Source organism: Chinchilla lanigera, unplaced genomic scaffold, assembly GCF_000276665.1.
Source record: "Chinchilla lanigera isolate Chin_1 unplaced genomic scaffold, ChiLan1.0 scaffold00119, whole genome shotgun sequence".
Lineage (NCBI taxonomy): Eukaryota > Metazoa > Chordata > Mammalia > Rodentia > Chinchillidae > Chinchilla > Chinchilla lanigera.
Genome location: NW_004955520.1, coordinates 553,596 through 567,887, shown reverse-complemented (window position 1 = coordinate 567,887; position 14,292 = coordinate 553,596). Strand labels below are relative to the sequence as shown.

The 14,292-nt window shown below is 39.7% G+C and overlaps 1 protein-coding gene and 1 pseudogene across 16 annotated transcripts in view; both read left to right on the top strand.

The window, feature by feature from the left end:
* The window catches only part of Dnah14 (dynein, axonemal, heavy chain 14), a 317,770-nt gene that overhangs the window by 167,923 nt on the left and 135,555 nt on the right, over nucleotides 1-14,292 (top strand). For all 16 annotated transcript variants that reach the window (XM_013507038.1, XM_013507034.1, XM_013507036.1 and 13 more), the window contains 3 exons: nucleotides 6,522-6,615; nucleotides 8,294-8,502; nucleotides 10,070-10,322. In XM_013507038.1, coding sequence (XP_013362492.1) covers nucleotides 6,522-6,615; nucleotides 8,294-8,502; nucleotides 10,070-10,322 — 556 coding nt within the window. The remainder of the gene's footprint in view (nucleotides 1-6,521; nucleotides 6,616-8,293; nucleotides 8,503-10,069; nucleotides 10,323-14,292) is intronic.
* Nucleotides 88-6,447, top strand: LOC102028457 (annotated as a pseudogene).

The window sequence follows — 14,292 nt, the reverse complement described above, 5'->3', positions numbered from 1 at the left end:
TTTTACTGTATTAGGTACTACAAGTGCTCGAGAGATAATAAAGTACACAGGAGGGTGTTGTAAGTTATATGCAAACAACTTCTCCCCATGGGTAAATATTCAGTCCAGAATTTGAAGGTATGTTTTAGCTCCATTTTTGCAAGTGAACTGAAAGACAACTCAAGGTCCCTGAAATTGTCCCGAGTCTTGGGCCACCTTAGCCATATTAGCAGTGGGTTTGGATATTTGAGCTGACTTGGCAAGTACTCCATAGCTAAGTCCTCCCAATGCAGTTAGGAGGAGTGTAACTCCTAGAACAATGAGGGTAATAGACCCTTGCTTTTGTCAAAGAGATGGTCAGTGTCCTGTACAAGAATTTGTTCTAATGATCTAGGTCAGGGTGATTAAAGGCAGTTACAACATCAGGACTGGGACCTAGCTAAACAACCTCCCAACGTCCCTCAAATTTGTAGGGATCTAAGCACTGTACCCCCCCCCCCCGCCAAGATGAAATTTACTTCAAATTAGACATTTCCTGTAGAACAAGTATGAGGATAAGGAGAATATAGGAGAGCCAGAGCTCTGTTCATGAGATTGGTGGGAGGTAGATTTTGGAGTATAACCTGAATGAGCGTTCTTTGAGGGACAGTGCTAAAAATGCTATCGTATGAATGGATTTTCCCTCTTTTTTCCACCATTTTTTTGTGGAGGAAATAGGAGAGTCTAGTGAGTGTGTCCTGACTTCTTGTGTCATGGCAGAAGGGAAAATATGACCTTATATCTCTGCATCACATCCAGTCAAATATGTCAGCACCTTCTATCACACCTCTGATGGGGACACTTGTTAAGATAATTAGAGGGTTTGGAGCGCTCAGGGATTCTCACTCTTACTTAAGATCTTATGGGTGATGAGTGGGTTGGGCTGTTACCCAAAATGGGAGGCATAACCATCTAGGGGTCTGTAAAACAGAACAAACAATTAGTATACCCTGAGGTCAAGGCCCCTACCATCTGGTTGAGTGAATTGCTATGTAGTGTCAATGAGGTCTTTTTTGGTGGCTATTGAATAAATTGAACCTCTTGAGACAGGATGTATAGGAAATCTTGAAATTGGGATAAGGAAATAACTATCACCTATACCCAAAGTAGACAGATTTTAGCATTACTTACCTTTGTTTTATCTTTTACAGAAACTTGAGGTCCTCCACAGGTTCACAGGTGTAGGTGGTCTCAGATATGGCCTTGGGATGGTCCAAGGGTACATTGTTGTTGTTGTAGCTCTCAGAAGCAGTTCAAAGCTTCACTCTGGAGTGATGAACCTAAGAGTTGTGTTTTGTCACCTTAACTGTAGTAGAGGTGGAAAGGATCACTGTGTAGGGCCTTCCTACTGAAGTTTGCTTAGGTCTTGTGTGTCTAGAGCTTTGACCAGTATCAGGATCTTAGGGCAGAAAAGAGGCTTTCTAGATGGAGTAGGCCCAGTGTCTATTTGCCTCAAGACTGACAGGAACTGGAAAATCAGAACTGATTATGAAGACAATCCTCAGACATTTTTCTGCAACTTGCCCACAATGGGTATGCAAAGTTGCAAAAAAATACATGAAATCCAGATATGAGCCAATTGACCTTGTTGGAAAAATGACTCAAAAGGCTGTGGCTACTGTGGAATATCTGGCCATCCAGTGCCACTGGTCTCAGAGATCGGCAGTTATCAGAGACGTCCTGCAAGTCTACAGTGGATCTGAAGGAAGGGCCATCATCTTCTGTGAGATCAAGAATAACGTAACTGAAATGGCTGTGAATCCACACATAAAACAGAATGTCCAGTGTTTACATGGGGACATTGCACAGTCACAAAGAGAAATTACACTGAAAGACTTCAGAGAAGGTAGTTTTAAAGTTTTGGTGGCCACCAATGTGGCTGCCCGTGGTTTGGACATTCGTGAGGTTGACCTGGTGATTCAGAGTTCTTCTCCACAGGATGCTGAGTCCTATATTCATGGCTCTGGATGCACAGGGAGAGCTGGCCGAACAGGGATTTGCATATGTTTTTATCAACCGAGACAAAGAGGTCAACTAAGATATGTGGAACAAAAAGCAGGAATTACTTTTAAACGTGTAGGTGTTCCTTCTACGATGGATTTAGTTAAATCTAAAAGCATGGATGCCATCAGGTCTCTGGCTTCTGTTTCTTATGCTGCTGTTGATTTTTTCTGACCATCAGCTCAGAGACTGATAGAAGAGAAAGGGACAGCGGATGCCTTGGCTGCAGCATTAGCCCACATTTCTGGTGCATCAAGCTTTGAACCACGTTCTTTGATCACCTCTGATAAGGGTTTGTGACCATGACCCTGGGAGCCCAGAAGAAATACGGGATGTCAGCTGTGCTTGGAAAGAACTTAACAGAAAGCTGAGTAGTAATGCAGTATCCCAAAGCACCAGAATGGGCCTCCTAAAAGGAAATATGGGTGTTTGCTTTGATGTTCCCACAACTGAGTCAGAAAGGTTACAGGCAGAGTGGCATGATTCAGACTGGATACTCTCAGTGCCAGCCAAATTACCTGAAATTGAAGAATATTATGATGGAAACACATCTTCTAATTCCAGACAGAAGAGTGGCTGGTCAAGTGGCAGATCTGACCCGTCAGGCCACTCAGGTGGCCGATCTGGTGGCCGGTCAAATAGACAGAGTCAACAGGGAAGTCTCTCAGGAAGTCCACAAGATGGTAGAAGACAAAGTGGTAACAGAAATCGATCAAGAAATGGGGGTCACAAACAGAGTTTTGACTCAGAATTTGATAGTCTACCAGTGTGAGATTGCCTATTTCTGCCTAATTGTGTACATTATCCACCAAAAACTAGGGCCATCATAGTTGAGGTATGCGTCTGCTATTTGCAAAGAAGTTGGTTGTATTTAAAAAAAAAAAAGTATTTCACAAGAATGATTGTAAACAAATCTACTTATCCAGTTAGACCTTTGAATTAAAAAAAAAAAAAAAAAACTCCTTTTATTGCCTCTTTTCAAAAAACAAACAAACAGAAAAACCAAAGTGACAAGTCATGGATACTCTTAATTACTTTCTATGCCAAGCCTGTTGGTAGAAAAAGTGACCGTTAGGGGTGGCCCACCATCCTTCAGAATTAATGGCCCATCTATGACTCTTGGCATATAGAATTTCTTTATCAGAATAGATAGGCAGGCTGGTAGGCAGTGGACCATAAGAGGGGACACACTAGCTACCCAGAAGCAACCACCTTTGCCTCCTCATCAGCCTTTCTGTTGTCCATAACAGTAGGGTCTGTTCATCCCTGCTGTCCTGTGAAGTTAATAACTGCCACTCCTTGAGGCATGTGGGCAGCCCAAATGAGTTGTAGGATCTCTGAGGCATGTTTCATGGGAGATCTGTTAGAGGTTAGCAGGCCCTCAGACAGTGGCATGAGCATGCACCACATGAAATGCATACTTAGAGGCAGTATAGATGCTTACTGTCTTATCTCTTGTCAGTGCCAGTGCTCAGGCGAGAAACATCAGCTCTGCCTTTTGAGTGCCTGCATTGTGAAGTAATGGACCTGACTCTAGTATTTCCATACAGCCAATCACTGTAGAGCCTACCTTTTAAAGTCTTTTGTATAAAGGAACTGCCATCGGTGAGCGGCTCATCTTCTGGCTCACTAAGAAGCTGATTAGATAATCTTGCCCTAACTGTGGCTGTGGATCAGAACCTTTGTACAATTGTGTTCACTTTCTGCCAGCTCTCAAGGATCAGGCAGGATGGTGGTGGGATTAACACTTTGACAGATCTCGGTGCTTATATCTAGTTCTTTTACAAGAGAATCTGATATTTTAGAATCTGGATATCAGAAACCAAGGGTAGACTGGGGCATTAAGAAGTCTCCTAAGGTCATGGGGGAACTTGATCATGAGAGTCCTTCTCTAGGTGAGCTTATGGGCCTCAGCAGTTAATATGCCCCTACACAGCCTGGCCATCCTCTGGCCATAGGGTACAGTTCTGTGCTTAAATAGGCTATTGGCTGATGGCTAGGCCCCATGGACTGGATAAGAACCCCCAAAGCCACTTCCTGTCTCTCAGTCAGGAAGAAGGCATATTGATTTGGGGTTAGGAGTCTCCATGCAGGGGACATGAGCAGGACTTCCTTGAAGACTCAGAAGGCCTATTGAACCTCTGGGCTCTAGACAAAAAGACGGGTTATGATTAGGGTTAGGGTTAAGGTTAGGGCTAAGGTTTGGAGGAGGGGTGCAGTGGAGTAGGCAAACCCATGAAGCCCACAGCCCACAATATGGTGGGCTACCTGCTACTGTGGGAGACTCACCAGAGACCACTGCCACTAGCCATAGGTGATGCTGGCCAGCATACAAGTTGGATTGACTGGGGCTGTGGGTCTTTACCTTGTTCTGAATGAGTCCCAGGGCTCTGTCTTGGGCACTCACCTGGAACATAACCACTAGGATCCTGCCAATATCAGGCTTAGTCAGTTGCACTGAGTTCCAAGCCACAGTCATGTTCCTGCTCTTCTGCCCCACTTGCTGGCATGAGTGGAGCCGTCTGGCACTGTGTTTCATTGTGAACATCTGGAAATGGGTTTCAAGTCTAAAGTCTAGAGTTAATTCCATCTCCCTCCTCCAGGCAGGAGGTGTTTCTTTCCATGTACCTGCTTTAAGTTGGAGAAGGAAAACTCTTTCATTCCTGCCCTCTCTTTAATGTGTCTTTTTTTCTACAAAAACAAGGCTCTGTGCTCTCTCAACTGGGTTCTATAATTCCAGCAAAGGTAGTTGGGCACATGGAGAGCTGTAAAGCTGGTGTCTCTGTGAGGGCACAGTCACTGGAACATATTATTCAGCCTCTGTCTTTTCATGTGTCTGTTGGTAATATTACTAAAGTAATATTTCCTAAAGCAATGTTGCTGATCAGTGAGAAAAATATCCTATATTTAACACCCTAAAATTTTCCACTGTGCTATGTGAAAATACGGGAAGATCTCTGAATCTTTCTCCCTGAACAGAAATAAAATTCCAGGTGAATTAACAATCTACATGTAAAAATATAGTATTTAAGAACATATTTTTAGAGTTAGAATACCCTTAACTTAGACTAGACACCCAAATATTGTAAGCAAAAAGATGAAAGAAGTAGAGAATAAATATGAAAATGTTTTTACATTTTCATACTTACATATTTATGTAAATAAATGAATAAAGTTACAATGAATAAAGTCAAAACAAACCACAATCTAGAAGAAAATGTTTACAACATTTATAGGTGATGAATTATTATTATATATAAAAAGTCTTTTAAATGGGTAAGAATCTTGAACAACAAAATAAGGAAGTGAAAAACTGTGCAAAAAAATAGTGAGCTGATAGAACAAATACAAATTACCAATAGATATATGAAAAGATGCCTAGGCTCATTATAAAAGAAATAAAAATTATAACAATGAGAAGCATATTTGTTCCTCACCAGATCTTTAACACCTGAGAATTGAGATAGTGAACACATTTAGTATTAGCAAGGATGACAAAACATTCATTCTTATACCTTGTTGGCAGGATTGTCATTGCCACAAACTTTTGGGAAGAAACTTAATAAAATATATTTTAATTAAGATAACATATATCTAATCTTTACCCACAATCTCCACATTTAAAAAATTGTCCACCTAAAGGGGAAAAAAAGAACTAAGGTGTAATAACTTATGTCCAAGGGTGATAACTTCAGACTTTTGTAATGAGAATAGTAGCGGAAATAGCCAGGCACTCACTGACCTTCTGACAAGGCCAGTGACCAGCAGCAGCTGATCCAACCTCTCTCCTCAGAGCCTGTAGGGACCCTAGCATGTCCCTAGTGATAGCATTCTCCCTACCCCTCTTGGTGGTAAAGAAAGCCAGTGCCAGCCAGCTGCTGACATGCCAGTCAACTCTGTTGGGAAAATGTATAACTAAGTCCCTCTCCTGATAATTAAAATTTAACCATATGCATAAATGAGAATTTCTAAAGGGAGGTGAGAGAGCTTTATTAGAATTACCTGGGGTGCATATTAAATAGAAATTCCTGGGTTTCCTTCCAAATCTCTTCAGGTAGACTCTCCAAAGATGAGGTCTTAGAATGTGCAATTTAACAAACTCCAGGTAATTCTTATGTACCTTCAAATTTAAGAATTGATAACAAAGAAAGCATAGAAAGTATGTACCAAAATGTCAGTGGTGGTTGTCTATAGCTGGTAGAAATTCCAAGAACTATTGCCGTCTTCCTTGTATTATGTTGTATTGTTTGACTATTATACAACAAGCATGTACCATCTTTGCCAGAGAAAAACACTAATGTGAAGTAATTTTCCAAAAAGAAGTATGTTGTAAGTAGTTATAAGTGTGTTACGTTATACTTGCTGTGTGTTGGCTTTTTCAGCCACAGAACCTTCTGCTATTCATATTTTTATCTCTCAAGAAATCATATTAAATACCATTCATTGTGGTTGGAAGATATTATCAAATAAAAAATTTAAATTTTATTGATTACATATTTTAGACTTTTCAACTTGATGCCTCTGATACAGCAGATATCGATGAAAGTATTTTTGTGAAGGAGGCAGAAAAAGATGTTAAAATTCAAGAAAATTATAGTAAGTATTATTATTAAATTCCAGAAAGTGGATTGATTAATTAATATAGAAGACAAACTTTGAACCAAATGAGCTGTAAGTACAGTTTTGAACCAAATGAGCTGTAAGTACAGTTTTTGATTAGTGATAGTTGGTCTTGTGAAATTCTTTTTCTCATGTATTTGTTTAAAATTTGTATACATTACTATATGTTATAGTATAAACTATGTTATTATGATATATAAATACTAGGGTATAAATAGCTTTGTACTTTATAAATGACCATTAGTCCCTCATGAGAACCATTAGGTAGAAATAAACAATGATTTAAGAAGCAGCACTAGCAACCTGCAGTAGCATTGTTGCTGAAGTGGGACTCCACATCATCTGTACATTTCCAGGCCAAATTCTATAGCTCAGGTAGACTTGTCTGAAATGAAATGCATTCTGATAGATTATAGTTACCTTGTTACTTGCCAGGGGATCAAACGTGTGTATGACAGGGTCTCTGGTCCAAAACTGCTGCTGCTTCCCCTGCTCTGGGGTGAACCTCCTGTGACCACACCCACTTGTAGCACAGTATGATCCAGACTTTAACAGAGACTTCTGCTGCTGTTTCTCTGTCCCTGGATTTTTGTATGCTATTTTAGGGAGAATATAATGATTGGGCATATGAATGTTCTTTATGAAGTTTTAGGACAATCTGTAGTGCAGCTATTTCAGTCAGCCCAAGCTCATCTTAGCAGTGGCAGCTACATGGATTCTAGCTGTACTTTTGGACTCTTCTGGAATACCTTAGTGTCTTTCTAGGTGGCTAGCTATTGTCTGTGTGAATATCAGCCTATTCACCTCTCCCCTATCATGACCAGTAGATTTTCTAAAATGATAGATCACGATGGTAGGTGTAGAATGTGTTATTATTTAAATATTTATATTCCCCCACCCCGACCCTGACCCCAAATTCATATGTTTAAATTTTAATCCTCAAGTTAATGCTATTAGTAAGTAAGGCTTTGGGGAAAGTGATTAGGTCATGAGGGCTTTGCCCTCATGAGCACGATTAATGCTCTTGTAATAGAAGAAGTGCAACAGAGGCCCATCAGCCCTTCCACCGTGCAAGGACCCTTCTGTGCCCAGGGTGGCCCTCACTAGATCCCGAACTTGCCGGTTCCTTGATCCAAACATGTGAGAGCTGCAGTTCTATCATTCTAAGATACCCTCAGTCTAAGGTATTTTGTCATAATAGTAAACAGACTGAAACCATGCGGAAACAGGAGTAAATGGGTTCCAAGTATGGCAAACACTAAACTTTGTCTATTTGATATTTCTTCAAAGGTCAACTATTTCTTTTTGCTCTTTTCCAGGAACAGCATATCTAAAAATTTAAGTGGAGGGGAAGACTCACAAGTAATACTATTATGAAAAAGATAAAATTATAAAATTTTCTTATCTAAATTTTAAGGGTGACTTATCCAGTTTAACTAAGAATGTCTAAATAGTACTTAAAGAGTTATAAGTATGTATATTTACTTACTTTTAATAACTACTAGAGACTATATATAAACACTCATTGTAGTGTTGTGTAGGATATCACTTTTCATCTTAGAAAATATTCTGTAAATAAAATAGAAAATTTCTAATATTGTAAGAAAGAAGTTTGACTTTATAATCAGTTACATTAAAATATTTTTCTCTGCAGATTTTGATTGGCAGTGGATTATCTTAGATGGTCCAGTGGACACCTTGTGGGTAGAAAATCTAAACTCTGTGCTAGATGATACCAGAACACTGTGCCTAGCAAATAGTGAGAGAATAGCATTAACTAATAAAATACGAGTGATTTTTGAAGTGGATAGTCTCACCCAGGCCAGTCCTGCTACTATCAGCCGGTGTGCAATGGTGTATATGGTGAGTTTCAAAAATAAATTTCTTAACAAGGAAAGTTGTTTAGGGTAGTAACTAGCCATGATGTGCAATATTGTAATGTTTATTTTATTTTTACAACCTGGGTCTAGCAGTGTTTCCAGTGGCTCAGGAGCTTTATGTTTCCAAAGCCTCACAATCCAGTCTTGAACGTGAATGTAATTACTCCTCATAGTAACATTTAGTTCAGAAATTGGAGTGTCCATGTTTCCACAACTGCAAGTAGTGCTTTCAATTAGACTTGCTGGTGTGAAGTATTTTTCCAGTAGAGAAAAGATTGTTCCCAGCCCTTTTCTGATTTTAGGACTCTTGGAACCCAGACAAATGTTGTAGTCTGGGATTTACAAGGAAGACAATACAATATAGGACACTTAATTTATAAGATTATTTTATAATAGTCACCCAAAGAGTCATATGCAAAGAGAGTGCAGGAAATCTGTCCACACACTAAAGAGCAGAAGAATCCAGCTGAGGACCTGGATCCCATGGCAATGTCCTACAGGAGTCCAGCTGAAGGCTTAGAGCCCATAACGATGCCCCTCATGAGTCCGATTGGAGGCCTAGAGCCCACAACAATGCCTCATGCAGGCCTGTTTCAAGGACCTGAACTGGGAAGGTCCAAAGGTCAGTGGTGGAAGCTAAAAAGTCTGTGCCAGCGGGATGAAAGATCTGTGCTAGCAGGCTGAGGGATCTGCACTGGAGCCAGGAAGCAATGCCCAAATTAAGAACCAGAGCTCCCTGAAAATTACCACAGCCATCCTCAGCATCAGCAAGTTCCCGAGCTCCTCCAACAAGAGAACAGCCGTGTTCATGTCTGGAAAGCCAGTGTGACAAGCTTCTCCAGGACATTGAACAGTGTACCATCTTCCCCTCTGGAGCCAGGAAATGATGTTGTGATGCTATCCATTCCCAGCAGTAACAAGATCCCGAGCTCCTTCAGCATTGAGAATAGCCATATTCATAGCAGGAAAGCCATCATAACAAGCTCCTCCAGGACAACAAACAGCTCCCTACAGCTTCTCTTCTTCTTTTCCAGTTCTGCTTCTTATGCTGCCAGCAATAATCCTCAGGTGGGCCTCCCACACCAAGAACCATGCTGGTTCATTTCAGCTGGGTGTTACAAGTTGACTACCCATTGTCAATCCATCACAACAACAGTGAGAGGGGAGAGGACACTGCAGAAATAAGCATTTTTCCATATCTGAGGTTAATCATTAGCCATGATTGACGCTAGGCTCTCACCTGCTTACGTGAATGTGAGAAGGAGGCCAAGAAGTCCAGGCACTTCAGGGAGAGAACTTCCTCACGCATATGCCAACAGCCTCCACATCCCACATACCCTCCCCAAGCACCTGCCCTCTTCCAAATCCACGGTTAAAAAAATCACAAGTTGTTCTGGAGAATGGTAACTTCTTGGACCATTTTTTCTTTTTCCCTTTAATTTATCATAATTCTAAGTCATATTTGACAGGGGCTGTGGTGAGATAATTAGATAGAAAGTAGGAGCCCATATTTCTATTCACATAAAATTTTCTTGTGCTTTATATTATAGGATCCTGTTGATCTGGGATGGGAACCTTATGTTAAGTCATGGCTTTTGAAAACATCTAAAATAATAAGTCAATCAGGAGTAGACTGTCTTGAATTCATGATTAAAAATAGTGTCGCCAGTGGGCTACAATTTATAAAGAAGCATGAGAAATTTCTGGCTTATCCTATCCAAGATGTAACAATCATCATAACCCTCTGCAGAATTCTTGATGCTTTCTTTGAATTTATGAGTAAAAACGGAGGATTTGGACAAAGTGAGTTCCTTCTCTGTGTCATATTAATGATACTATATCTTAACTAGTCAATAGCAATTTATCACCTTCTATTAGATTTTCTAAAGGAAAAATAAAGGGAGGTCAGCGATTTTCTGATTATTTGCATCAACTGTAGGCATGCATATAAACAAATTCAATACCTTTTATAGAGGACTGCATCAATAAAAGTATTAATAGCATAAGTGTTAAAGTGTCACAAGAAAAATGCATGTAAAGAACCTTTAGATATCTCTAATAGAGAAGAATATAGTGTGTTTAAAGGATTCTTAAAGTTAGAAGTATTAAGGCTGTGCAGAATTCTAGGTTTAACCCATAATCACGCAAAGGCATAAGCATGGAAAGCAGTAAAACATAAGGGAGAAACCAGCGGATTTAGAAACCAGTATAGTATGGTGGTCAGAGACTTGGTCTCTGGAATCTGGATAATGGTTCCGTGCAATTCTTGATAAAGTAGCAAACTAGCACAGGCTCCTAGCTCTCTCATAAACCCAGTTTGGGACTCATCAAATTAATAGAGAAATTGAGAGAAGTTCCTGAGGTGCCTTAAGCCCCAGACCCCAAAGAAGAAAATGGCAGCCTTGAACAGAAGAGCTGAAATCCATGCATGGAGACAAGGTAGGCAATTGGAGGTTCCTCCCTTTACCTCCTCCAGGCTCTGAGGGAGCCACAGCTCTTCCCTCTTCACTTGGCACACCAGAGAACAGCAAGGGCCATTGACAAAACATCATGTGGCAAAAAGCCTCACTAGGGTAGGGAGCAGGTAAAAACAATTTCCTCCTGCCAGCTCCCTTCAGACCTTAAGGCCTACATGATTAAAAGAAAGAGAAACCCCCTAGCAGTGAAGGCTGTGCATGCCCTCCCAGATGCACACAGGGCAGCTTGCCAAAGCTGCCAGGCAGGAAATGGATGCTGGAAACTAAGCAAGAGGTAGTTAAACATAGATGTACTAGAGGTCAGGAGTAAAAACTAAATAACTGTTATAAAAGAACACAATAAGTGGGTGGAAAGTTGGATTGGCTTCCCCAATAGCACAGCAGAGAGATGGAGCAGCCAAGGAATTTTTTCAGAGTGTGTCTGAAAAGGCTGGAGATAAAAAGTTACATGCACTAAATATGTTCATCTAGGTAGTACATAAATGAGTGTGTGTATGTAGCTGAAAGATATTTGGAAGTTGGAAGATTAGCATTTGTATAATAAAAACTCTAGAAAGAAATCTTTAAAATGAAGAAGTTTTTAAGATATGATTCCCAGGCTTTCATCAAATTAGAAAGAGTCCTAAGATTGAATAGGACCCTAGGTTAGTAACAGGTAGAAAGTAAAACCCCACACCTGGAAGTGTTACATTGACCTGTTGTCCCACAGCCCTTGAACCCTCTGTTGGTTTGATTGTGGGTTTCTTTGTTTTTCTTTATACACTTCAGCCTGGACAATTTCTACTGACTTATTTTCAAGTCACTGATTCTTTCCTCCGGTGCTGTAAATCATCAGAAGCATTCTCATTCTGATACTGTGGTTTTGTTTCTATCATTTCTATTTAACTTACTTACAGTTTTCATCTCTCCCCTAAAATTTGGCATTTTTCAAGAATGCAATACACAGACTTTCCTCAGTTTACAGTAGGCTTATACCTAAATAAATGCATCACTAGTTGAAAATATTTTAGGCCAGAGATACACTGAATACCCTTCACCTAGCTAGGCTCACTGTAAAGCAGGCTCTGTACATGTGTACTTTTGTGAATATAGCAGAAAACATTGAGTTATTCATTTTAAAGGGGTAAATTTTATGATATATGAATTATATATCTATAAAACTTTTATGACAAAAATTGATATAGAATGGTTAAAATAAAGAATTGAAAAAACATAACACAATGTAAATGTGAACCAAAAAAAGCTATATTACCAACTTTAGCATCATCCAGAATTTATTTTAAGATAAAAATTATGTTAAGCAACAAGAAGAGTAGTTATTACTTAGGGTAATAACATAGTGATTATGTGTATAGATATATACACATCATAGAGATAGAGACAGAGAAACAGAGACAAACTATATGAAGAAACAATTGACGGGAACTGCCATTTCCTTTCCCTTGGTATGTGATGTTGTGTTTGAGTTACTATCTTAGCAGGCAAGGGAGGCAATTTCAGAGACTTCCATTTGACCTTTCCCATTGTGATAGCTGTTATCCAACAGGCTAAGGGCCCAGTATGGCTTAATGATTAAGTATGTGAGGCCCCATTAAGTATCCGGGGATCAGGAAAGTAGCCAGCAGGTGAGGAGGTCCCAGTGGGCTCTGTTAAGCTGCAGTTTGGTCAGAATTCCATATTCCCTTTTCCCTATATCTTATATGACTGAATATTCCTCTTTCCTAGAGTGAGCAGCCCACGTAAATTTCTGCAGTTTTCCCTAGGGAAAGATCAGTGTAAAAACTTGCCATGTTATCACAGAAGATCACACCTTCTTTTTTTTTTTTTTTTTTTTCTGGTACTGGGAATCGAACTCACAACCTTGCGATTGCCAGGCAGGCACTGTGCTGCTGAGCTAAATCCCCAGCCCCCCACACCTTTCTCTTCAGTGGGTTCTGGGACTGAAAGCTAGTTAGGCCTGGAAATTAGGGACATGACATTTACTGGAGCAACTTTCCTTAACTTCCTGTTCTCTTATCACTGATTTCTCCTTGTGATATGAGCTATGGAACCTTGTTGCCCCCCTATACATTTTAACCTGAGAATGCTGTATTTTTCATTAACCATTCTGAGAACACTGAGAATCACTTCTTTCCTCCTCCTCTGGCTGCATCTTGCTGGTTTCTGGAGGACAAGAGCCGCTCTGGGCCATGATCATCGCGGGGCCCTACAGTCTCCATCACTGTCAGTGAACCCTGTTCAGTCATGGTTTCCCTTATTGTCAGCTCTGGGTGAGAGAGCCACCGCTGAACCTTTTCTGCAGAGCTGAGAGATGTCTGGGGTTAAAATCTGGAGCAGTATTTGCTCCATGGCCTCCTTTAAGTGCAGGGTTACTTGTGTAATTTTCTGTGAAGCTCAGCCACCCTGTTGGTCTCACTGAGCCTTTTTGCCCTACAGCTGCAGGAGCTCCCTAGGAGCCTTCTAAGAGGGGCTGCTAAAGTTTAACTAGATTACCAATCTGCTTATTATAGTGATATTTTATAAATTCAATTTCTAGTCATTCATTGTCAGTGTACATTGATTTATATCCTTTATATCTGTTAAATTAACTTGTTAGTTCTACTCAACTTTTTTATACTTTAAATCATTAGTGCCACCAAACTTAACACTTAAAATGATTACAATGGTAAGTTATATATTTTTATGTAACTTAAAATTGTTACTCCTCCAAATTTTGCAAGACTTTCTCTAACCTCCAGATATCTAGTACCATTCCTGATATCCCACTTCTGTGTTCCGCAATGAGTTGTTCTGAGACTTTGTAGTAAATTGGCTGGGGATAGGGTATGAGGGGACAGGTATAGAAGTTATATAAGTAACTTTTGTACACACACTAAAATTTCCAATATGTTTTAAGAAATATTTAATCTGACAAATAATGACCAGAAAATTCTTTGAAAGTAAGATAAATTTTCTATCTAATAAGCAAAGAATTTTTTGATATAAAGCACATTGATGGCTAGAATGTGCTGTAGCATAAACTTTCACAGAATGAAATTGAAGATGCATGGATGCTCCCTTTTTTAGTGAGGTATTTGGCAATGTATGACAAGAATATTAGTATACTCTGCCTTAGTAATTCCCATTTTATTTTTTAGTACCTTTTATTTTAGAAATTTGTTACAAAGAAGACACTCACAATGAGATTTACACATATCAGAGTTATTTATATAATCACAAAAACAATAATGTGCATTCTAATAGTGGAATAACGGCTTAATAAATGATAGTACAACAACATCATGTTTTCAAGAATT